Raw genomic sequence first — 26,067 nt, 5'->3', positions numbered from 1 at the left:
GAATTAATATATAGATATCTAGATATAAACTTTGGATAGCATAGGGAGGGGCAATACCCCTGTGATGTTAGTTTTGTAGTCTGTGCCCCTGTTCACCTCGTTTTCTGTCCCTGTGAGAATTGGATTTTTAAAAATGTGGCTTGTTGTGGAAACAAAGATTGGTGACAAAGCTTAAGTGGAGACACGTTTTCCCCATGATAACTCTTTCAGGAATGAATTCCCTTTCCGAGGGGTAGATTTCTCTCACTTCCTGTTGTCTCATTTCTGGTTGCTGGTCTATTATCAGAATTTCATTTTGTAAGATAACATCTCTTGGTTTTGTTTGGCTTTGGCTGTTGTAATAATAATGGACATTTTCAAGTACTACTATACATACAAATGTGTTGGCAGGTTTTGGAGCCAAAAGTATGGATTTTAATATGACTAATGGATACGTCAATGGTCATTCTGTGGAGAGGGGGTAATAGCTGATGCTGCCTCAGAGGGGCATCTCTCTCTTGCCACTTCTGGAATTTCTCTACCCAGATCATTCAAAAAGGTCAGAAGCGGTGCCATGGCAGAGAGGCTTCTCAGAGGATGGACTAAGCTCTTACCTTTCACCACTCTACTCAGAGAAGGGGTTGTTCTTTTTTTGATAAGAGTTAAATTCTTGACTTACATGTGAGTATTTAGGTTAGGGTATTCAGAATTAATTAAAAAGTAACTATGACTTGATGGAGAAAAATAAAACTTGCCTGATCGCTGACCAGAATATGAATACCAGTAGGGCCCTGTCTGTAAACTTGGTTAATCTGATGTAAAGGAATATTGAATGCTAGAGCAAGCTTGTGAGTGACTTCCGAGGCAGCCATTTCTTCCAAATAGATTGCATGATAAACTGAAATAAAAAGATACATTGTTATTTTGCACCATTCTTTTAACATAAGCTTCACCTTCTTTCTGTTTGAAATTTGTTAGAATTCTAAAAACGATCCTATTCAGCAAAAGTATTCATGTCTTATGGACTATTAGAAACAAATATTCTAGAATGTTATTTCTGCAAGCTTATATCCACAACATTCGGTCTACATACCTGTTCCCTAACGCAAAGGTAAGATTCTGAGATTCCTGTAGCAGGGATTCTGCATGTAGAACTATATTACAGCTGTCACTCAACACATGCAGCTACTGAGCAAGGACTTGGTCAGATGCTTTTCAATCTCCTCTTCCAGGTGTCGCTCAACCAGACACAGAAAGCTACAGCAGCTTAATGTATGAGACAGCATACATTTTGTGGCAGCAGAAGGTGGAAGAGAATATCAATCTTTATAACAGAGCTTTCCAAAAGGACAGGTTGCTTACCTGTAACCATGTTTCTTCAAGTGTACTCTGTGAACTAATGGAGACACTGCGCCTGCGCAGGCTCCAACGGAAACTCTTCCAAGCTAAAGTTTGAATTTTTGGCGGTAGCCACGCCCCCCCTTTCCAGAGGGCATATAAGGCAGCCCCGGGCGACCGCTCTCCAGTTCCTGCGCCGCCAAGGCAACGAGAAAGGGAGAGGTTTGCCAGTGGGGAAGGAAGGGTGGGCTTGTGTGAATTCACAGAGTACACTCGAAGAAACATGGTTACAGGTAAGCAACCCGTCCTTTTTCTTCATGTACTCTGTGAATGCACACTAATGGAGACTAGCACGCTGAGGTCCCGGATGGTGGGACAAGGCAAACCTGACAACAAGTTAGATGTCCAAACTCACGTTTATTAGGACACAAGTGAACAGGCAGTCTGTGAGGACCCATAAGAACGTTAAGCAAAAACACAAAGTGCCGAGAGAAAAAAAACTCAGGAAACATGAAATAAAACAGTTTTACAAGAAAACCGTGTCAATAGTGCATTATATCTTCCAGGAGGAGAGAGAGGTAAACATTGTATAAGGCACAAGAAGAACACTTAGTGCAAGACAGTCAGTACAAGCACGAAAGGTAAGTTAAACAGTACGGGACGTTATGCAAGAACACATTCGAAAAAGGACCTGTAAACATTAATGTGATAAGAGAAACAGCCACAATCAGATGAAGGAGAGGCATGGAGGGTCACCTGGCAGGTAAGTACCGAGGAGGGAAAAAAGGTCATTGACTCTCAGGATAAGCATGATGACAAGACCGATCTGGCAAAGGCCGAGTCCTTCGAGGCCTTGTGGTCTATCCTGTAGTGAGAGACGAACGTCAGGGGGTTCGACCAGATTGCTGCTCTGCAAATAGAGTCAAGAGGGATACACCTCAAGAAGGCAGTCGACGTTGAGAGGCCCCTCGTCGATCTAGGACGGATGGATGGGGGGGGGGCACTTAGCCAGTTCATAGGCAAGCTCAATGGCTTGAGCAATCCAGTGGGGTAGTCTTTGGGAGGAGATAGGATTGCCTAGCTTGTTCGGAGCATATGCAATAAAGAGTCTCTGAGTCTTTCGAATGTCTTTAGTATGGTCCCGATAGAAAAGGAGCGCTCTGCGGACATCAAGGAGGTGAAGTCTCCGCTCGAGAGAGGAAGGGTTGGAAAAAAAGGCGGGAAGGACAATGTCCTGGTTGAGGTGAAAGGCTGAACTACTTTAGGAAGAAAGGTGATGTCCGGGCAAAGGACAGCACAGTCATGATGAAACGCAGGTAGAGCTCATCAATCCTCAGGGCAGCCAGCTCAGACAGTCTGCGTGCCGAGGTTATGGCCATCAGAAAGGCTACTTTCCAAGAAAGAAGACGCAGGTCGGTTGAAGCCAGCGGTTTGAATGGAGGGGACGTGAGCTGGGACAGCACGAGCTCAAGATTCCAGCCCGGCGTAGGCGGTTGAGACAGCGGGCAGATGTTGTTATAGCCTTTTAGGAAGGTCTTAATGAGTTGACCATGGCGTTGAAAAGACCAGGAGAGCAGCCAGGTAGGCTTTCATGGAGGCGATGGAAAGCTTCTGCTCCACGAGGGTCATGAGGAAGTCCAGGACCACCGGTATCGAGGTCGGGAAGGTATCGATTCCTCGGGACCGAAGAAAGGCACGGAAGCGGGAGATCTTGTAAGTGTAGGCTTTGGTTGTAGCCGGCTTGTGGGATGCTCGAAGGACCTCCTGGAGGTTCTGCGGGAGGGAGGTTAGGCGAGAATCCTCCATGCAGTGAGACGTAGAGAGGGAAGATCTGGGTGAAGGATTTGGCCGTTCTCCCTGGATAGAAGATGCGGCAGGGGTGGAAGAGGGCGAAAAGTTCCTCTGGAGAGGTGAAGTAGGGCCGTGTACCACGGTTGTCGAGGCCAGGCCAGTGCTAGGGACCGATCGGAGTTTCTCCAGGATCTTCGGTATCAGAGGGAAGGGAGGGAAAAGGTAGAGCAGCTCTGATGAACAGTCTAGAAGAAAGGCGTCCCCTAGGCAGCCGGGCAAGGAGGCCGGAGGGAGTCTCGCCCCGTAACGGGGTAGTTGAGCATTCTGGGGAGAGGCAAAGAGGTCCAGAAAAGGCCATCCTCAGTCGAGGAAGAGAGCGAGGAGAACCTCGGGATCGAGCTTCCATTCGTGGGAGGAGCTTGTCATTCTGCTTAGGGCATCCGCCAGGCCGTTTTGGGCTCCCGGGAAGTGCGTTGCGGAGATCTGGATCTTGTGGGCCATGCACCAGGACCATATGCGAGAGGAGAGGAGCATTAGTTTCCTCGATCCCGTGCCGCCCTGCTTATTGATGTAGAAGACTGCCACTGTGTTGTCCGATTGGATGAGGACGGACTTGCGGCAGATCAGGCGAGAAAAGGCTTTTAGGGCTTTGAAGATGGCAAGAAGTTCCAGAAAGTTTAAGTGGTTGGCCCTTTCGGAGGGGGACCAGAGGTCTTGGACTGTCAAGCCGTTCATGTGGGCTCCCCAGGCATAGTTGGAGGAGTCTGTGGTTATGATGATTGAAGGGCAAACTGGATGGAAAGGTAGACCCTTGCATACGTTGGAATGAGACTTCCACCAGAGAAGGGACTGGCGAACGTGAAGCGGTATCAACAGAAACTTCGAATTGTGATGGTAGGATGGTTTGAAAGTGTCTATAAACCACCTCTGTAGGGTTCGGAGGTGTAGCCTGGCGAAGGGAGTAGTCAGGACCGTGGAGGCCATGTGACCCAGGAGGACTTGGATGGATCGGGCTCGGACCCTCCGGCTGGATTGGCACAGGGCAATCTGTCGAGTGGGAGGGACACAGTCTGTGTGACGGAGTCGAAGAGAGCGCCGATAAAGCGGATTTTTCTCGACGGGATAAGGTAAGACTTCTCGGGATTGAGTTGGAGGCCGAGAGAGCTCAAGAGCTGGAGGGTGGTGTCGACATGGCGTTCGAGAAGAATAGGGTCGGGCCCGACCAGAAGCTAGTCGTCTAGATAAGGAAAGACCGTAATCCCTTGCAGTCTGAGATGGGCAGCCACCACGGCAACGACTTTGGTGAAGACCCTCGGCGCCGTAACGAGGCCGTAGGGTAAAACAGTGAACTGGTAGGTCTGGTCAAGAACCTTGAAGCAGAGGAAGCGTCTGTGGGCTTTCCTTATTGCTACGTGGAAATATGCGTCTCGTAAGTCTATGGACACAAAGTAATCTCCCCGTTGCAGCATTGGGAGGATGGAAGCGATGGAGACCATCCTGAACTTGGTTGGCCGAATAAAGACATTGAGAGCTCGTAAGTCCAGAATGGGGCGTAGCCCGCCTCTTCTCTTCGGGACCGTGAAGTATCTGGAAAAGAAGCTTCGAGGGTCCTGTGCAGATGGAGAAGGCCGAATAGCCCCCTTGGCGAGAAGGGAGTCGATTTCAGCAAGTATTTCTTGAGAGGGGGTGGAAAGAAGGACCTGACCCGTGGGCGGGAGTTCTTCGAATTCTAAGGCATAACCTTCTCGAACAATTCGGAGAACTCATCCGACGTAATAGACTCCCATTGGTGGCAGAAGGGAGCTAGGCGATCGGTGAAGAGACAAGAGTTGTGGAGGCAGGAGATGAAGTTGTGGAGGCGGTGTGGATCCTGCACCGGTAGCGGAGAAGGTGGTTTGACGGGAACGGGTGGCTTCAGGTACGCCGGTGTGCCTCAGCAGGGGCGGGAGTGGTTCGGCCCCGTTGCTTTTGCGGGTGAGCGGTGCGGCGGGGTTGGTGGTGGTTTTGATTGTTCGAACCCAAAGGGCGCCTGAAGGGTTGGTGCCGGAAAGACTGAGGCGGAAAACGCCGAAAACGGTGAGGGAACCACCAAGTGTGCTGCGCTTGAGGTTGGTCGACGCCACATTTCGACGCTAGGACCTTAAAATCATGGTTCGATTTAAGTTTGTCATCAGTGCCGGAATTGAAGAGGCCCAACGTGTCGAAGGGAAGGTCTTCGATAACCTGTCTAGATGAGGAGGATAATCCCGACAACCTCAGCCAGGCGTGGCGACGAATGGCAACCGTGTGAGCTATCATCTTATCAGCCGTGTCCCCGGTATGCTTGGCCATTTGGATTTGATGATGGGCCAGGGAATCGGCCTCTTGTTGGAGGGTGGTAAGGACGGAGCGGTCTTCGTCCAACAGCTTGGCGAAAAAGGGCTGGGCTTTTTCCCAAAGGATTTGCTGGTAAGCACCCATGCAGGCCCCATAGTTCGCCATTCTACAGAGTAGAAGGGCCCCAGAGTAGAGTTTTCGACCGACCGCGTCAAACCTCTTTCCCTCCCTATCGGCCGGTGTGTTGGATTGGCGGCCAGAGGATTGAGAGGCCTTGACGACCATAGAATTAGGGTTGGGGTGGTGTTTTAGCCATTCCAGGGAATCGTCGTCGATGCGGTACCAGGCTTCGATTCTTTTCGAGGTCGGAGGGATAGAAGATGGAGTCTTCCAGGAGGCCTGAATGACATCCAGGAGGTAGGGTAAAAAAGGCAACAGCATAGCCGGAGGGGCTTGGGCCTGCACCCTTTTAAAGACGGGATCAGACACCGCTTTGGAGGTTTGTTTGATTTCCATACCCAGGGCATCGGCCATTCTGACCATTTGGTCAGAGAAAGCGCGGATGTTATCTGTCGGTGAAGGGGGGTCCACCTCATACGCATTGTGAGGAGGGGAGAGATCCAGGCCCAGTGAGACCACCGAGGCTGAGAGGACAGAGTCTGGGTGGTCAATATCAATATCATCCTCCTCAGCCCCTTGAGGGGACTGAGGGGGAGATGATAGTGCAGTCTCTGGAGGAGGCATGGCCTCACGAGCAGGAGCGGCCAGTGGCCGAGTGTCTTTAGAGGCCGAGGCTTTAGCCGCTCGGGCCAAGCGGGCCGTTTGTCTACCCCGCTCTGGTGTCGAGGTCGGGGGAAAAGGTTCTTAGCATGAAGGACGATGCGGTATGGAAGGTTCAGGCATCGGTACCCCGACCACTGTTTGGGTGGAATGGTGGGATGAGTCCTGTAGCTTGCCGTCAGATAGGTGTTGGGGAGAGGACTGAGAGAGTTCTCGAGGCTGTTGGGCCGGCACAATTGGCGAAGACTTCCTCGAGGAAGTTGCCGAGGAAGGTCGAGGAAGGTCGAGGAGGAGGAGCGTTGAGTCGTTTGCCTTTTAGCCAGCGGTTGTTCGAGGGAACCCTCATGGATTTGCCTGGTGTTGGAGGAACTGCAGCCGAGTCGGATTGTGCTCGACGAGATTCCTCGTGGGCCCTCTTAAAGGCGATTTTGATCGCGGAGGTTGACGGAGGAGATCTGATGCGGGACCGGACCGAGGCTATCGAAGCCAGAGAGCTCAACGTCGAGGAAGGGCCCACCTTTCCGGAACGGGTCAACACAGTGGCCGTGGTCAGCGTGCACGGTGGTTTAGCGGGCTTAGCTGCTTTAGAGGCCCAGGACACCCTGGATGAGACCGAGGGGGCCTTAGCTGCTGGTGCCGACATGGCTCTCGGAACCGGTGTCGACGACGTACCCGACGTCGACGGAGTAGGCTCTGGTGCAAGAGATTTTTCGTAGAGTGCCGCTCTAAGCCTAGCGGCTCTGTTCTTTCTAGCCTGAGCTAGGCAGAAGCGGCAAGTACCAACCACATGGGCCTCTCCCAGGCAGAAGAGGCACTTGGCGTGGCCGTCCGAGTCAGGAATTTTAGCGGCACACTGCGTGCAACGCTTGAAGCGCGTAGTAGACATGCGAAGAGTCCGAAGTGAACCTTGCGGCGGAAAAAAAGGAACTGGAGAGCGGTTGCCCAGGGCTGCCTTATATGCTCTCTGGGAAGGGGGCATGACTACCGCCAAAAATTCAAATTTTAGCTTGGAAGAGTTTCCGTTGGAGCCTGCGCAGGTGCAGTCTCTCCATTACTGTGCATTCACAGAGTACACGAAGAAAAAGATGTGTTGCAACACACTAGTGTGTTATATGTAGTTCATAGGTTTGTCGCATAAAGAATGCTTCCCTCTTCCCTGCTCTCACAAACAAAGGCTACCTGGCAGCCGCTTGGAAGTGTGTTGGCCGCCCCTGGAAGAAGGGGCCAGTGGGAACAAAAGTAGCAGTGGCCACTCAGGGTGGCAGTGAACCCAAGCTTGAGGCTCCACTACCCCCTTCGTCATCCTCGGCTCTCTTTTCCACCCTCAATGGCAGCAGCCCAAACAGCAGCTCCAATCACAGCTGGGGGGGGGGGGGGGAGAGGAAAAGACCTCAAATGGCATCAGCCAGGCATGAAGATATAGTCAAAGCTCTCCCAACAGCCAGCCATCCAGCCTCACTTCAAAAACCTCTAGAGAAGGAGACTCCCTTGACTCCAAGGAAGTCTATACTTCGCTATAGTTGGAAAAGACCTCCCAAGGGCATCTAGCCTAACCTCCTTCAACCAGGCAGAAACTCACAATCAAAGCACCCCTGGATGCTCATCCATCTTCTGTTAAAGTGACATCCAGCAGGCTCCATCCCTTCTGGGATTTAGAAAGAAGTTGAAGACCATTAAACGCACAAGCGTTTAATGAATGAACTCAGCGTTGACATGGATTGGATTAAGGCTTTTGCACAAGGTCTGATGAATGATTGGCATATATATTCGGTGTTGCACTGTGTTAAATCTTTTATATATTGTATTTTACTATGTTATTTAACTATTTTAACTGTTTTATTCTTATTTTATTGTATTATGATGCACTGGTAGTGGTCCTGCCAGTTGTGTAAGTCGCCCTGAGTCTCCTCGGGGAGAAGGGCGGGGTAGAAATATTGGAAATAAATAAATAATAAAACCATCCAGAGAGGTTTAATCATGACAAAAGTGGAGTGCTGGTACTGTTCAACTGTAGGTAGTTATATAACTTTTATAATTTGCACAATTTGTTGATTGAATTATGTTAATTGACACTACAATTGAAAAGTTTCTAATTAAGAAAAGAAAATTAGTTCACAATGTTTGTGATGAACCATACGGAGCGGCTATAAAGGAAACTACATAAGAATCAACTGTAGTATACAAGATGTGTAAAGAAAAAACATCCAAATCTTGTTTATACAGTAAAGATTATATGAAACTCATATATTACACGACTAAAATGGATGTTTCTAAGTACAGTAGAGTCTCGCTTATCCGACTTCCGTTTAACCGACACTCCATATTATCCGACGCCATCTGGTGGCGGATTGGGAGTACTGCACCCTTTGATAGGAGCTCCTTCATTCAACAATGCATGGTGAGAGCTGAGGCTCTCTTTCCCATGCGAGGAGGAGGAAAGCACATCTCCTGAGGGAAGGGAGGTGAATCCTCCCATTGGGGGCCATTTGCATGCAAGGGACGGAGGAGGGGAAAAAGGAAACGGGCTTGGGAAAGGGAGCCGGGGGTGGGGGGGGGGCGGCTGCCTTCTGTCTCTCCTGACCTGGCCAGGTGGGCGGAGGACCCCCCCCCCCTTTCTTCCTGCACACACACAAACTTTGCTCCAGATGCTCTCTCCCTTCTCCCTTTTTTCACCCCCATGCACTCTCTTCTCCTTCCTCCTCCCTCTTTTACCTCTGACAGCCTTGCAGCAACTTGCAGTTTTGGCCTTCTCCTCCTCCTCCTCTTCTAACCCAAGCAGGGATAATTAGAGGCATAGAATCCTAGAAAGGCAAGAGATCCCCTCCCTTAAGAGGCTATCCAGTCCAGCCCCATTCTGCTAAGCTGAAAGGCACAAGCCTTCCCAACACAGAGCCACCCAGCTCTAGATTTCTGGAGACAGTTGACGAATATCAGCGTTTAGCAAACTTTGGTTTTCCAGTGTTGCCATTCCTCTATGCTCAATATTGGATTCTAGAGACAGTTAATCGACAGTATATCAATGTGTTTCCAACTCTGATCTTCCAGGTGTTTTGGATTTTAAACATGATGTTTTGGTGCTTAATTTGTAAAACCATAACGTAGTTTGATGTTCAATAAGTTTTTCCTTAATCCCTCCTTATTATCCAACATATTCGCTTATCCAACTTTCTGCTGGCCCGTTTATGTTGAATAAGTGAGACTCTACTGTAAGAAAAGAACGTTTGTTGATGATGTTGTATTTTACCCATATTTATTCAAACCTAATGCGCCATCGAATCTAATGTGCACCTCAATTTTCAAAACCCTGAAACAAAAAACTATTTGCTGATGAATGTAATATGCAAAAAGTGGCTCAAAGTGCCCCTTTTATAATTTGGCAATTACAGTTGCTATCTGCTTAGAATTCCTTCTTTAAAAATAAGTGTTAGGACACCAAAGCTTTCAGCAATGGAAGAGAAACCATGGGGTGCATTCATGCTGTAGAAGGAATCTATTTAATTGCCTTGGTTCAGACAATGTGATTTTCTTGATGTGTTTTCTCATAGTTGAGGTCTACCTATGATGTCAATTACAGGCCTCTCTCATCTTTTTAAATGGGAGAACTTGTACAATTGGTATCTGACTAAATACATTTCTCCCCCCGCTGTAAGGGCTTTGTATCTTTAGACTAGTAGATAATTGGTGTGGATCACTGTCCTTTTCAGAACCTGACACTTCATCAGTGAACGGCATCACATTCCACCTGAGTACAGCCTCGCTCCTTGTACATACTATTAATGTTGAGATGACCAGAAAATGATAGTGCACAAGAGAAAGCTTGAGAGGCAAGGTTTAGAAGAACAACTATTTGGGTTTAGTGAAATCTGTTCTTAGTGTGTGAATGCTGGGCACTAATAGTTCTCCATTAGGAGTTTTCAATTTGTTCATGCAGGGCAAGGGGATTTGCAATTGTTTTTTGCATTCCACCTTATTTGTATTAATGTCAGAAAAACATGCAAAGCATCTCGGCTCTTTTGTCCTTCAAAATTGAAGTTTCACCATCACAATGGCACAATGACACTCCAATTATGTAAATATCCAGATAAACTGCATTGTTCCAGTTTATCAAAACACATCTAAATGGCTGTGAGTGAAGAAATTGAATCCCTCCAGTGTACAGATTAGATCACTACTTCTTAAACTTTGGGTTTCGACTCCAAATGGGGTCCCCTTAGCACAGACATAGGCAAACTAAGGCCCGGGGGCTGGATGCGGCCCTCTGGATCACTCTGCCACTACATGTCTTGCTCTGCTCCCAGCATAAGGATTGGGCAAATGGAGGACAGCTCGAGGAAGGCATGAGGCAGCTGAGAGCCCTTCAGAGCACTCTCAGCCGCCGCCTGTCTTGCCTTCTTCAGGAGGGATTGGGGAGGAGGATCGGTAAGAGGATTGGGGCAGTCACCACATGTTTTGCCTTCCTCCCGGCATAAGGATGGTACGAGCATTCATGTCAGGAGTACAACCTGAGGATGACCAGGGCCCTGCCCCACTCCCTCCTGGCCCCGTCTTCTAGGCCCTCCCCTCCCAGGGCTGCCACACCCAGCATGTGCCTAGCCATCCTTCCTTCTGGCCCAGCCCACAATGGGGCCTCAAAGCAAAATCATTTGCCCATGCCTGCCTTAGCAATGTCACCTAGTGGCTGTTTTAGATATTTAGCTTACACTGGCAATCCCCAAGTTAGGAACAAGTTCTTAAGTTGAATTTGTAGTGTAACTCCAGCCATACATATGCATATGCATATGCATATACATAGAGAGAGAAAGCAAGAGGGTGAGTGAGTGTTTGGCATGTTATGGAAACAAGGATTGATACAAAAGTTTAAGTGGGAACGCCGTTTCTCCATGGCAACTTTTTCTGAACAGATTTCTCTCACGTTCTGCCATCTCAACCCTGTTCTTAACTATGAGTCATTTGTAAGTCTGATGTTTGTAATTTAGGGACTGCCTGTATGTGTGTGTGTATGTATGTATGTATGTATGTGTATATACCCTGTTTCCCCTAAAATAAGACATCCCCAGAAAATAAGACCTAGTAGAGGTTTTGCTGAATTGCTAAATATAAGGCCTCCCCCGAAAGTAAGACCTAGCACCGTTTGTGTTTGGAAGCATTCCTGCCAAACAGAACACCCGAGCATGCAGGTTTGGCAAATGTACATACCATAGATTGTTGTACATGGAAATAATGGTAGTAATAAGAAAATCTTGATAGGATTCACAGTTTGTCTGGTTATGCTGGTTTGTGATGACAACTACTGAACAGTATATAATAAATGTTCATTTTTTGGTTCAACAATAAATGTGAATTCTTCTTCATGGAAAAATAAGACATCCCCTGAAAATAAGACCTAGAGCATCTTTGAGAGCAAAAATTAATATAAGACACTGTCTTATTTTCGGGGAAACACGGAATATGTGTGTGTGTGTGTGTGTGTGTGTGTGTGTGTGTGTGTGTGTGTGTGTATATATATATATATATATATATATATATATATATATATATATACACATATACATATATACATACACATACATATATATATGGTTGGAGTTACACTTAAAAAAAGGAAAATGTCTCTACTGAAGCTTCAACTCCAATCCTTGTTTCCACAACAAACCGAATTTTTCAAAATCCAATTATCACAGGGAAAGAAAGTGAGGTGAAATCTTCTGAACAGGGGCACAGATAGAAAAACAAAATTCACAGGGGTGTTAACCCTTCCCTATACTATGCAAAGTTTGCTCAGATATATAGATACATGGAGTTACACTTCAAAAATATACCTTTTCTGACTTACACACACATGCAACTTAAGAACAACTCTAGAGAACCTATCTTGTTCGTAACTTAGGGACTATCTCTCGGGGTCACTTAACAATTTCTCAGGCCAAAAGAGGCCCTGAGTGGAAAGGTTTATGAAGCCCTGGATTAGACAACATACCAAATATTGCACCATTTCTGCTTTCTCCGCTGCCTGAGTCTTGTGGCTGTTCAAGCTGCACATTTCCCAGCTGCTCCTGGCACACGTATATTGTTAAGCGAGGCCTTACAGACCTGGAATGCAAAAACAAGAAAGTCCTGTATGGCATAGAATGGACATACTGCTTTGTTACTTCACTTCTTTACAAGCTGTTACAATTTGATGGAAACTATCTGGTTATTTAGTCTAATGACTAATCTCAGAGCCACTAAGACTCGTAAATTAATCTTAAATTTAAATTAAGACACTGGTGTACAGTGTAATTCTGTAATATAACTACTGGAGTATCAGAAGTACAAGTTAACATCTATTATGCCAGCTTAATTTACAGTTAGAAATTGGCAATTGTTAATATTTAGTAGCCATGACCTCAAGAACTTTAGGCTGGTTTTAGCTCACCTAAATGAGAAGGTTTGTCTCTTGGCAACAAACCCATCCGTCTTCAAGAAATCAGTACTGCCCAACTGCATTGCTACCAGTCTTAGTCTACCTTTGAGCTCATTCATCAGTGCCTGCATCATATCTGTGGCCTGCCCTGAAGGTGCACAACAAAACATTCTTCTTTTGACCACAGTACATTCAACTCCTGTATGAGGCTCACACAGGCATATGCCAATTGAAAATCTAAATTTAATACCTCCAAAATCCCTCTAGTCTAAGACAGATTTGCTTTTAAAAGGGACATAAGCAAAACTGACGCTGGCATGCTATTTACCTTGATTTAAGTGCATTGTAAAGCCGAATCCCATCAGCGAGACCACAGATTTGTACCAAGTCTTCTTTTGTCAGCTTCAATAAATCAGCACCTACAAAAATAAACAGGAATAGCATCTTGACTGGAATGTCTACTCTATGTTTTAAAGTAACACTATTATTCATGGATGGCAACGATTCTGCCCATGTCATCAGCAATTCTTGCCAACCTAATCACATTGTGTTTTACAGAGTGGTAAACTGACAGCACACGCAACTTCTTGCCAGTTTAAATGACAAGGCTGTAAAACCTTGTCGTTCTGCATTGTGTCTACAACACAATGCAGAACATATTTTACCCATATTTATATCAATAAGATGCAAAAAAAAGGGCATATTCAGCATGTAAGCAATTGGTTCTTACATCCAAATGACATATATTCCTTCCTTGTTCTTCTTTCCTGTGAGAGAGCTTTAGTATTGGGACTGAAACTGCATTGTCTGCTCTCTCCTCTCCTGAACTAAAGGGATCAGTCCAATATTTCTTTTTATGGCTATACAGGATACAATGGCTGTTATAGTAATAATGAAGCAGTAAATGAAGACTGTAAGAGACCCAGCCACAAAAAATGCTGTTGTTTCCAACACATCCACAGTATCTTACATTTGTTATGACCTGCGTGTAGCAAGAGATTTAATCAATGAATGAAGGATGAATGACTAACTTCTAGCATTTGATGAATAGGAATGCAGACAGAAGCTCACAACTCATGAAGCAAAACATGGAAGCAAATAGCTACAAAGAAGGTATAGAGTGGAAGATAATTCGATCATCTCAGAATTCTCAGAGTTTGGAAAACTTAATCCTGTGAACTGCAATTCCCATAGCACTAGCCAACACACATTTTGGTGCCTCAAATGTTAGACCTGTTTCTGGGTATATTTGACATGCTGATTCCAAAAACGGCACCAGTTTCCCCATATCAGCTCTTCCCCTATCAGCTCTAGTTTGTGAGATACAGAACATATACTATCTACCACTCTTCACTCTGTTTGCCCTTAAAATATATTTTAATATCCTTTAAGCATAATCTGCAAACTAAAAGAAAAGTGTATGACATGAAAATCTATTTCATACCAAAAGCACAGGTTTATGATACAAACTTTCCATTTGTATGCAGTCTATCCAATGCAATTTTCTGAATCAGTGCCCCAGACAACCCCAGGAATGGGCCTAAAACCCAAGACACTGAGAAATCTTGTTGGTTCTTGGCTGTGTAATTCAAACTACAATTCTGGTAAAATTAGGTCTTAAAAAGGTAACTTTTCCAATATCTAAAGAGCACACTTTTAATCTTCCAGTTGTTTATATTGTATTGGGACTGCAGCTACTGACTTGTTCATATGAAGAATATGGGGACAGAAATAAAACTGGATTTTACAGATGACACAAGATTATTTAGGGGAGAAAATACAAGATCAGACAGTTGGTCCAAGAGATTATACAGTACAGATCAGATTAGATAAATTAACTAAGGATGGCTATTCAAAATTTGTTTTTAGCTTACCCAAAAGATTTTGACTAGGACCAATTCAGCAGAATAGTCCTTACATTTTTATTTAAAAAAATCCAGCTAAGAACAGTTGTTATAAATGCATCAACAAAAAGGAGAGATGTTGGAATGAATTCACAAGGATTTAAAATGGTTAGATTTCAGGTGAAAATATTTAGTAACATAATGTTTAATCTATACATTGCATACATACAAGCAGTCCGAGTTACATATATCCAACTTACAAACGACTCATAAAAGAATGGGTGAGACCACAGGAAGTGAGAGAAATCTACCCCTAGGAAGGGAAATGCAGTCCTGAAAGGGTTATCAGAGGAAAAAGGTGCCTCCACTGAAGCTTCATCTCTAATCCTTGTTTCCACAACAAACCATTTTTTTTTCAAAATCCAGTTATCACAGGGACAGAAAGTGAGATGAAATCTTATTAACCGGGGCACAGACAGCAAAAAAACATCACAGGGGTGATAACCCTTACATACAAATTCAACTTAAGAACAAATCTACAGAACCTATCTTGTTAGTAACTTGGGGACTGCCTATATGTAATCTGTAAATCATATGTACATGAGGTCTCATAGAAGAAACACAAGCTGACGTAATGAAAGAAACACCAATCAAACATTTAAAATTATTTATATTACCTACCCGAGAAATTTGAAAACAGTCTTGTGTAAGAGGAAAACCTATGCTTAACCAACCATTTTTGGGTTTCTTGGATCGTGGCTGCTGGGTGAAGTTGCTGGCAAAGAGAAAAAATGACAATTATGTCTCTAGACTTTGCACAAAAGATGCCATCACAGGACTTTTCAAGGCGCTATAAATGAAATTACTTTCTAGGTCGCATGAGACTCACCTCTCCAGAGACTTGGGGAATTCCATCTCCTTGGTGATTTGGAGATGATGAATTACTAGACAAGAAAGGATGTGGAAAAGGATGATCACAAAATGATTTTGCTCTGATTTTTGAAAACCAAGGCTGTGATCAGCTATTTTCCAAGTAATCTCTAACTTACTGATTGAACTTTTTGAAGTTAAGAAAACATTTAAATTTTAGAGCTGGAGGTGCCATTAGATACTACATTCTCTACCAATATGCTGTTTTGAAACTAATTTCCCTCTTAGCACTTCTCACATCAAGCCACAGAAGAGACCAAACAGTCATTTGGAGGTAACAATAGAGAAACACTTGTTCAAAAAACACACCAATGTACCTCTGGCCTAGTTGTTTCCAGATGTTTACAAGTACAACTCCCACCATACTCCTTTTCTGATAGGTATCTCACACATCTGGATTACACAGAAAATATCTTTCTATAATTTAGTTTCCCAGAATGAAGACAGAAGACTCGTCACGAGACAAAGCTGGACCTGCTACGCATGGGCTGTTTGGACTTGTATGTTCATAACCCAGTGTGAAACCATGCAAGTTCTCTAAGACTCCCAAAGCATTTTCAAAACACCATCCAGTCCGGAATCAATCCATAGGACTAATTTCTCTCCCTTATGTCAGAAAGCATAATTACCTAGAATATAGTATGTGGGCCCATGCAAGCCCCGAGCTGTTCTGGCAGTTCCTACAGAAAAACAATACACATCTTCCCTCTTTTATAATAGACTAGCAGTGCCCAGCCACGCGTTGCTGTGGCAAAGTGGTGGTGGTATTGGTTAAAAATTGTTGTGGAATTTTTATTTGACGTTATTTGTATTTTTTTAATTAATTTTATTGTAACTTAACCTTTTTTATTTATTATATTTTATTATTTTCTTGTATTATTTTTAATTATTTTCTGTTATTGTAGTATTTTATTGTATTAATTTTTAGTGTTTTTAATTATTGTTTAGTGTTTTTTATTATTTCTATTTATTTTATTTTTTATTATTTTATTATTTGTGTTTTATTATTTTATTTTATTATTTGTATGTATTATATTTTATTATTTGATTTTTATTTGATTTTTTATTTTTATTTATGTTTTTTAATTGTATTATTTTTTATTTGTTTTTTGTATTTATTTTATTATTTTTGTTTCTCTTTGTATTGAGTTGCTCTGAGTTCTGTGGTCTGCATGGTCATGTTCCAAATTTATTCTCTCCTGACGTTTTGCCTGCATGTATGGCAGGCATCCTCAGAGGTTGTGAAATGTGTTGTAATGAAAGGAAGTGGGGTTTATATATCTGTGGAATGACCAGGGTGGAAGAAAGAACTGTTGTCTGCTTTAGGCAAGTGTGAATGTTGGAATTGGCACTGAATAGCCTTGTAGCTTCAAAGCCTGGATGGTTCCTGCCTGCCTGGAATGAACAAAATGTGGCTCCCAGTATTTAAAAAATCTGTGAAATCAGGACAGTTAACTAAAGAACAGCACTGAGCATTCAGGGAATTCCAGACATGATGTATTGAGCGCCAGCTAACATCTCCCAACAAAGGATTCTTCTCCGAAGCAGGAAGTAGGTGGAAGGTGGAAGGGCATTCAATGGCAATCAAGGTGGGGAAGTGGAACATTCACAGTCGCCTGAGACAGGTAAGAATTGTCCCATCCTGGATATCATTGGTGAGATAAAAATAAACATTCCACTTGTCTGTTTTCAAACAGATCTCATAATCTCTGAGGATGCCTGGCATAGAAATGGATGGCAGTTTGGCAGCAGATAGGGTCGTGAGGGAATGAAATGTTTAATCTGCTTTTCCTGAATCCCTTCTTATTATCCAACATATTCAGTTATCCATGTTCTTCCAGGGTGTTTATGTTGGATAAGTGAGACTCTACCGTATATCTTATATTATCTGCTTAGAACTGGATTATATGAGGCTCCTTCTACACAGCTGAATAAAATGCACACTGAAGTGGATTATATGACAGTGTGGACTCAAGATAATAATCCAGTTCAAAGCTGATGATATAAGATTATAAATGGGTTATATAGCTGTGTGGAAGGGGCTTGAGTCTACAATGCCATATAATCCAGTTCAAATAAGATTATCTGTATTTTATAGGCAGTGTGGAAGAGAGACTGAGGCCTGAGTAGGTTGCTAGGAGACCAAGTGGGCGGAGCTTAGTCTTCTAACTGGCAGCAATTGGCTAAAGACAATTATTCCTCTCCCTCTAATTAGGACTTTATTTTTCTTTTCTGTTTGTTGTCGGAACGTAGGGGCAAGGATGGTGGATTGTGCTGTCAAATTTCTAGGTTCTGGGGCTTGTACTTTTGTTGTTTAGTGGGAGGGGAGGACATCATTTGTCTTTTATATATATAGAAGGAGACAAAGACTGCATTTCACACTGCCAGGTTGCATGGTACAGGATGCTCTGGCATACTCCAATACATAAAGTGTGTGGCAGCTGCTATTGAATTTAAATGGTAATAGAAGCAAAAGTGGTGATTGCTATTCAGTTCCTTCTGTGGAATTCTAGAAACCATCAGGCTGAAGTTTCAGAGCGCATTGACTTTTTCCATATTGAAATGCAGCACTAAAAAAACAGCAGTTAAAATCCCAACATTGGGTTTTAAGATGACTCGTTAATCCAGAAGAGAAACATACCTGTCTGGGACACTGTATGTAGTATGTGGAGTAGAGGTAAAAGCTGGAGTTGGGGAAGGACTACTGTTCACAAACGCACTAGGTGTATCAGGCCACGGCGAACACTAGAGTAAAGAAGAAAAGTAACTGCAGTTTTACCATTACAGTTGGGCATGACAATGCAGAACCATAACTTTATTTTTTCAAAATCTTCCTACATATTTTAGCCTTCATGTATTTTCTTACAATTCCTTATTTGCTATACATACATATAACTTCAAATAGCTTCTAAATTTAAAGTTTTGAATTTTCTGGATTTACACAAAATCAATAATTTGTTGCCTTCTGCTAACAAAAACTTTAGAATCATGAGTAGATTCCATTCATCTGATGTATTTCTGATATGTCCCATAAACCGAGTCAACTGTCAAGGAGTGGATACAAAATATCAAACTATCAGAAAACACAGTTTTATAACAGTCTGATTAGTTGAGGTTCTAACATAAAGCAACCTGACTTCTAATTTGGCATATACAGTAAATGTAATCCAAGACTTACTGCTTGCAGGAATTATTCAAAATTCAGGTTATAATTCATCAACTACACATATAAATTGAATTTCCTTTTTAAAAGTCTTTCGTTCAAGAGACCCCAAAAAAACAGATTGTAGTAAAGAGCCTTAGAGCTGAAGTATTTTATTCTAAAACTTTGGATTTGATCCATACTGAACTTATGTTTAGAGCAAACCAATGACTTTTGAGTGAGTTATAACTTGAACATGACTAGCCTTGTATCCAACCCAATGAATTCCTTAAAGGAAGCCACTGAAGAATGTCAACACCTAAATCCAGTTGTTAATCCCAAAAAGAGTATATTCACTGAATCAATGGGAACTTGGTAGGTAAACTACTTGTATAATGCCAATGATCCAAGGATTCTACTCTAGACTAACGACTGCGATTTAATTTTGCAATACAAATTATCTACGTTAAACTAATTCCTAAAGCGCTTTCACACTTTGTTGATAACATGCTAAGCAAATGGAGGAAAGGATGTACTACTTCAGTAGGCAGTAATGTAACAGAGTAAACATATACATATGAATTTACTGAACAGTATGGTACTAATTTATATCAAAAATCTGGCTAGAAGCAGACAATGTAGGAGTCTCAACCATGCTTTTTAATATTCCAGAGCAAACACTGATAGATATGTCTAAGAAAAGAATAATAAATTAATGAGCTTGTTGCTTCCTATTCTTGGTCAAATTATTTCATGGTGCATGACTGCAGCTCAAGTCCAGAAAGATTCTTTGCTACAGTGAATGCGACAACATATCAACAAAAACTTCTATGCTTTAAAAATCATGAAATAGAAGCATCATACTTTGAGCAACAAAACCCCAGATGTCTTTGGAAGCTGATGCAATATGAACATGATGACTGGGTCTTCATATGTCCCAAGCCCAAGCATACACTACAAATTCATGTGGCTGGACACTGCTTAAACTGCCTTTGGCTCCATGCAGTGGGATCCTGGGAATTATAGTTTTACCGAATATTTCACCTCCTCTGCCAAAGAGCAGTGGTGCCTCCACAAATTCCAAGATTCCATCACAGTTCAAGTGGGGTCAGATTGCATTGTTTTGATAGTGTAGATCAGGCATGGGCAAACTTCTTTAATTTTTATTTGGTGTGTGTTGGAAGAGAGGTAGTCTTATACGGCGGGTATATCCCAAACTCTATATTTTAACTGGAAAAGTTGGGGGTTGTTTTATATGCCCAGTTGTCTTATACACCGGAAAATATGGTATGTCAGCTGTGCCTGTTTCTAGAACTGTCTGATCTGGTCACAGTAACACATGCGTTTGCAACATACTGCCTTAGTTCTGTACCGAAAGAGGGGGGGGAGAGGGAGAGGGAGAGGGAGAGGGAGAGGGAGAGGGAGAGGGAGAGGGAGAGGGAGAGGGAGAGGGAGAGGGAGAGGGAGAGGGAGAGGGAGAGGGAGAGGGAGAGGGAGAGGGAGAGGGAGAGGGAGAGAGAGAGAGAGAGAGAGAGAGAGAGAGAGAGAAAGAAAGAAAGAAAGAAAGAAAGACAGACAGACAGACAGACAGACAGACAGACAGACAGAAAGGAGGGTCTGCCAACAAATTATCTTTAACCAGATGGGTTTCTGCAGAGCCAATCATTTCCTGCCTGTGAGTTTTTAATGACTTTGGACAGCAATGATTAGAGAAATTCCTTTAATTGCTAAATTTACAATTGTATTTTGTATATAAGTACATTACATGAACTAATTAATCTTGCTATTATATGGATTACAATCCTGAATCTTACTACACAAAAATAAGGCAAAGAATCAAGCAATTGTTTTGACACTCTACATCCTTATATTCCACTAACCAAATAAGAAGACTATTGAAAAAAGATAAGAGTTTGGTTTCATTGTTCAAATGGAAACTTTTGTGACTATTTAAAATTGCATTGAAGAAACACTGTGATAATAAAATTGTCTAAAAAATATTAAAATTCTCAAAAATTCATTGACCAAATAATATTCTTTACAAGTGGATTCTTGAGAGCTTTACATTAGCTTGAAGCTGCTGTCAGAAAACATGTGGAGGTTCTAGTGACACCCTGTATTTTTTGAGCAATACGTAAAAAAGAGGATGCAGGGGAGACTGCAACTTCTACCAGTCCTCGCCAAACATTGGGAATGATGGGACCTGCTGTCCAATATCATGTAGAGCACTACACGTTGCCCTGAGTGAATAGAGCAGAACTACTCTTACTTTGCCTTTTCTTTTCTTGAAGTGGTCGCTGACACATCATAAAATATTTTGAAATACTGTGAATATGGGAACCTATATCCATCACACAATTCATAAATCTGCAAACCTTGCTCTACTTTTAGTAGGAAAAAAAGAAGAAGCAATGACACAACTGTAGTATTGGTAGTGGAGGGCCATGAGGCTGGCAACTGTTATTTTCATCCCATATAAGTTAAACCTCAATTTTGGTCACACAACTTGCTTTCATTAAAACAAATATGCATTTGCAACCCATCTACAGAGGTTTATGCTGTATATCACCAAATATGGGCAGTGAGATTTTATGTACTGTCACAGCTTACTGCTTCCAGCAGGCTGGACAAGGAAGATTTCTTCTGGATATATAATGCATTGGATGTATAACCTCTGTTTGAAGTGGACATTAGGTAAAGGTAAAGGTTCCCCCTGACGTTAAGTCAAGTCATGTCTGACTCTGGGGGTTGGTGCTCATCTCCATTTCTAAGCCGAAGAGCCGGCGTTGTCCGTAGACACCTCCAAGGTCATGTGGCCGGCATGATTGCATGGAGCGCCGTTACCTTCCCGCCGGAGTGATACCTATCAATCTATTTATTTATTTATTTACAGTATTTATATTCCGCCCTTCTCACCCCGAAGGGGACTCAGGGCGGATCACATTTTAACACACATAGGGCAAACATTCAATGCCCATAAACACATCAAACAGAGACTGAGAGACACACGCAGAGGCAAGTTAACCTTCTTCTGCTCAACAGCTGCGCCACAGCCCGGCCCCTCACATTGGCATGTTTTCAAACTGCTAGGTTGGCAGGAGCTGGAGCTAACAGCGGCCGCTCATGCCGCTCCCGGGGTTTGAACCTGGGACCTTTCAGTCTCCAGCTCAGTGCTTTAACGCACTTCGCCACCGGGGCTCAAAGTTTACTATATAGAAATGAAAATGTGAGTCCCTCAAAATTGGGAGGGTTCTTTTCGGTTCTTTCATTTTGGGGCCTGAAAATCGGACCATTATGGGGGGGGGGGCGCTTCTCACCCACTGGCTCCCCTTTCTGGCGTGCATTCTTCTTATCTGGCACTTGCTGTTTCTAGGCACTAGGCTGTAGACACTGGCAAGCATGCATGCTTTCTGGGCCTGCCTGCACGACCTGCACAGAATCTCCTTGGAAAGAGCATACATGTGTGGCGAGACATGCAGGCAGGCCCAGAAAGCACACGCGCCTGCCAGTGCCTGCAACCAAGAGCCTCTTACTCTGGAGTAAGAGGCGCTCAGTTGGAGCTGAGTTCCAGTCCTACGCATGCCCCACCGCAAATGCACTCTCTTTCCAAGGCAAGGAGGCAATTTCAGATGCACATGAATACAGGCTTTCGTGTCAAGCAGATTTTTGTATGGGGAGCTTCTAGTTTTGTGCTTCCGAAGAAACTGAAAACACGAAAGAAATGGTAGGAACAAATTTCGCACACGTCTAGTGGACATTTTTCCTGAATTATTTTCTTGAGATTCTGGTATTGAATCAGTAAAATAACTTTTCGGTTAGGGTTAAATTTGTCCTCCTAACTTAGGATGTGTGGATTTCAGTTCTAGAGAAAGACTGCTATAAACTTAAAAGGCCAGGACCCACTTCTGCTTAATTCCACTACTGCTGCAAGAATGAGCAATCCCCCTACCAGTTGTGCACTATTCTGCCATTTTGCAAGCAAAGTCTGTAATTTCCCATGTGGAATACTTTAACAAGTTGTTAGCATTGATATGGCTGTCAATAAGTTCTATTATCTGAATCATTTTCCCTTTAGAACCTACATTTGAACATTGTTTTCAGCCAAAGGAATCAATAGTTTGATGAGTGGCCTCATCAAAAGTTCTCCTTCCTATTTCCCTGGCAATTATCTGCACAGATCAAATTATTTCATGACAAGTCTCCTGCTATACACCTCCACCTAGAAAAGCAATGAGAAATAGTGCAAAGTTTTGACTAGCTTTCTAAACAGAAACAGGACAGTAACCATAACCACATTCTTCACAACTGGTTTGTGTGTAGAGGTTCAGCGCATAAACAACTTTACTGTCTCAAAGGTTCTTCCAAGTTTACTTCAGCCATTCTGCTGAAGAACATGAATGCTGTCATATACTGAAAAGGCCAAGGTAAGGTCAACAAGAGGTCAGAACTATTTCTTGCTTTTAATTAAAACCTGGAAGAACACAAGGGATCTGTTTGCTAAAGGTTCTGTTCTTTGTGTCCTCATCAAGCAACTCCACTGCATAAAACAAAGAGCAAGGAAAACAAAAAACCACTATACAGTGTGTGGGGGGGGGGGGGAGTATTTAGTCAGATACCAATTGTACAAGTTTTCCCACTTAAAAAGATGAGAGAGGCCTATAATTGACATCATAGGTAGACCTCAACTATGAGAGACAACATGAGAAAACACATCCAGAAAATCACGTTGTCTGATTTCACAGGGTCTCTGGGAAAGTCTCTGACCTATAGTCACAAGCAATTCTATTAAATCTTGCAGAGCCTAGAAAAGCTGTCCCCAGATAATGCTGGATTTCAATTCGCAGAAGCTCAGATCATCATGAACAAGCAGGAATTCTGGAAGTTGTTCTCCCATAAACTTTGGGGTCCCATTAGGGAAGTATTGGCCTAGAGAAAGGACACACTACTTCTCAAGCCCACCTACATCAACAGAAATGTGAAAAGGGAGACTGCCTTGAACTCATTTCAGGAAATGTGGAAGAAAAATGTAATTTTTAATAGAAGATTCTACAAGGGTTTTTTAAAAATAAAAACAACAACAACCCATATACTACATCAAGTGCTGCCAATTAACATCCTATAAATGACTGATAGCACTCCAGCATCAGTCAAAACTAAAAATATTTAACTTGTACTACTTAAAAGAATATGAAGCTAGGAAACAGAAAGGCAGTCTTCAGAATAAGTAATAATATTGCAATCTGACCAAATACAGGGGGGGGGGGGGAACCAGCTGCCTACAGAAAACATACAAATGGAGAAAAGAAAAGAAAAACACACTGTAACTTAAAGATATTTTACTCCTCATTCCATTAATTATATATAAGAAAACAGCTTTCAAGAACACAACTATTCAATAAAGCCATTTCATTTGTAAATTGAAGCTCTTGACTTCAACAGGACTCACATGCCTGCTAACATTTTACTTATGTGTTAGATTTAGGAAGCATTTCCCACTAAGGCACAAGGATAAATAATTTGTGGGTAGCAAAAAATGAATTAAATTAAGCCAAGGCAGGCAAAATCTTTGTTTTTTCATCTTTAATGACAGAAATTGGTCCTATATCTAACACTGCACAAGATAACTTGCACAATGAAAAGTAAGCAGAAGTCCCTTACACTGCCTCGCTTTGCCAGAGAATCACCGCAGTCTGCTGGCAAAGTCCGCTTGCTGGACTTTTTCTGCTCATGTTCAACTGCATCTTCAAATATAGGCTCAAGCCTCATCTGGACAAACACCAAAGATGTGGATCAATTTCTTTTCACTATACAGTGAGGAAAATTTTTAAAGCCTTTCAAAAACCTTTGCAATCTTTAAAAAGCAATAGAAAACTCACTGGTGTTGAAATAAAAAGAAATGCAAAAGGCCAGTGAGGCTCTGCCCATAAAAAACCAATAATCTCTAAAATACACCTGTGAGCCCAACCTGGACAAGAACAACACAAATCTGAATAGTTTCTCTCTGGCACTGAAGGACGTTTAGATATGTAGATTAATTTCCCTTAAACGTTTTAACAATGTATTTCTACTTGGCCATAAATCTTATAGATTTTTATAGAAGTTTATCTCTTGGTCAAATACATGAAATAAAAGCTTACTTTAGATATACAGATTGAGTCTCCCTTACCCAAAAATCCCCAAAACTCCAAATCTTGAAGGGGGTTAGTCACACCTCCAGTACCTGCTGAACTTTTCCTCAAGGAGCCTCAATGAAGGAAGAAACGAGAGAATAGTGGGAGGAGGACTCACACAAGGCTTCTGTAAAAAGCAGATGCTCCAGACGCTTCCATGCTCACCTTATATCTGACCAATGGTGGCACATGGTGGCGTTAGTACCCTGAAAATGAGCCACAGGGGTAAGCAAAGAGCAACCCCATTAGATGCCACCTGTATCCAGCAGAGAATGAAGAAGACTCATAGGGCAACTGGGAGGATTTCCCCCTCTCTACTCAGATACTTTGATAAAAGGGCAGAAAGTGTGCTGATAGCTGTGGAAGCATCCAGGGTGTATCCTTCTTAGAAGGGCCTAGTTTAAGCAGAGTCCTTCCCCATTTCTCTTTCCCCCATCAAAGTCCTGACTGCGGTGAAGTAAAGGCACCTTGAGGAAAAAACTTAGTGAGTGTTGGATCTCTGATACCCCTTATCACCTACTGTATATGAAAAATATGGATATTCCATAACCCCCCAAAAATCAAAATCCCCAAAATCACTGGTCCAAGCATTTTAGGTAAGAGAGACCTAATCTGTACTTAGCTTTTTGCCCACCCTTTGAAACTAACTCACTACTAGCATTAAGGAATGGCATGCGTGCTTATTATCATCATCATCTGCAAATGAAGACATTTCCATATAATTACCTCTGTGAGAATTGTAGTGTCATATGATGGCTGATACTTTTCTTTCTCATGGGGAGTTCGCTTCTCCATCTTTTCTCTGTCGGTTTTCTGTTTTCTGTCCGCCCCCTTTGGCTAAAGATTAAAGTTATATACAAATCATGTTTTAGAAAGTTAAGTAACTACAATTCGATAGGCTCCTCTTCCGTATTACTAAAATCTATACCAATATGATATCAATATTTTTATTTGCATCTATTTTTATCTGTGACTTTTTGAAGTTTGCAGTCTGCCTCAAATCCCAGAATTGAGGACAAATGCAGGATATAAATAAACATTAAAAACACAATTTCCCCCACCATATTATTACATCTCTTACCTTAAAAACTTTGATCTGGCAGCTGGCTGAATGCAAATGATCAGTGTATTCTCCATTTTCTGCTTGCTTAAAAGTGTCAACCTGAATTCTAAAAGGAACCCCTTTCTCACCTCCATGTTTTCGAGGTGTAAATTCAGTGCTGATACAATGTACCTGAAAAATATCAAACCAAATCACAATGTGTGTGTGTGTGTTGCTCTCTTGGTCCCTATCACAACTGGGAGACAAATAAACATGTTGTGATCTATAATAGCATTCCTTAATCTGGTATACTCTAATTTTGGGGAGGTTAT

At 42.8% G+C, this 26,067-nt stretch overlaps 1 protein-coding gene across 3 annotated transcripts in view; it reads right to left on the bottom strand.

Annotated features, from left to right (window-relative positions):
* Positions 1-26,067, bottom strand: part of ubp1 (upstream binding protein 1) — a 53,603-nt gene that overhangs the window by 5,104 nt on the left and 22,432 nt on the right. Inside the window, exons 6-14 of one of the 3 annotated variants that reach the window (XM_062958304.1) lie at positions 25,775-25,927; positions 25,420-25,530; positions 24,182-24,289; positions 18,023-18,126; positions 15,341-15,395; positions 15,133-15,226; positions 12,936-13,026; positions 12,182-12,294; positions 735-877 (exon numbers count right to left, since the gene is read on the bottom strand). In XM_062958304.1, coding sequence (XP_062814374.1) covers positions 735-877; positions 12,182-12,294; positions 12,936-13,026; positions 15,133-15,226; positions 15,341-15,395; positions 18,023-18,126; positions 24,182-24,289; positions 25,420-25,530; positions 25,775-25,927 — 972 coding nt within the window. The remainder of the gene's footprint in view (positions 1-734; positions 878-12,181; positions 12,295-12,935; positions 13,027-15,132; positions 15,227-15,340; positions 15,396-18,022; positions 18,127-24,181; positions 24,290-25,419; positions 25,531-25,774; positions 25,928-26,067) is intronic. The other 2 variants (XM_062958306.1, XM_062958305.1) reach the window with 2 other exon arrangements.

Source organism: Anolis carolinensis, chromosome 6, assembly GCF_035594765.1.
Source record: "Anolis carolinensis isolate JA03-04 chromosome 6, rAnoCar3.1.pri, whole genome shotgun sequence".
Classification (NCBI taxonomy): Eukaryota; Metazoa; Chordata; class Lepidosauria; order Squamata; family Dactyloidae; genus Anolis; species Anolis carolinensis.
Note: the sequence above shows the minus strand (reverse complement) of the source record. Positions and strands in the feature narration are given on the sequence as shown.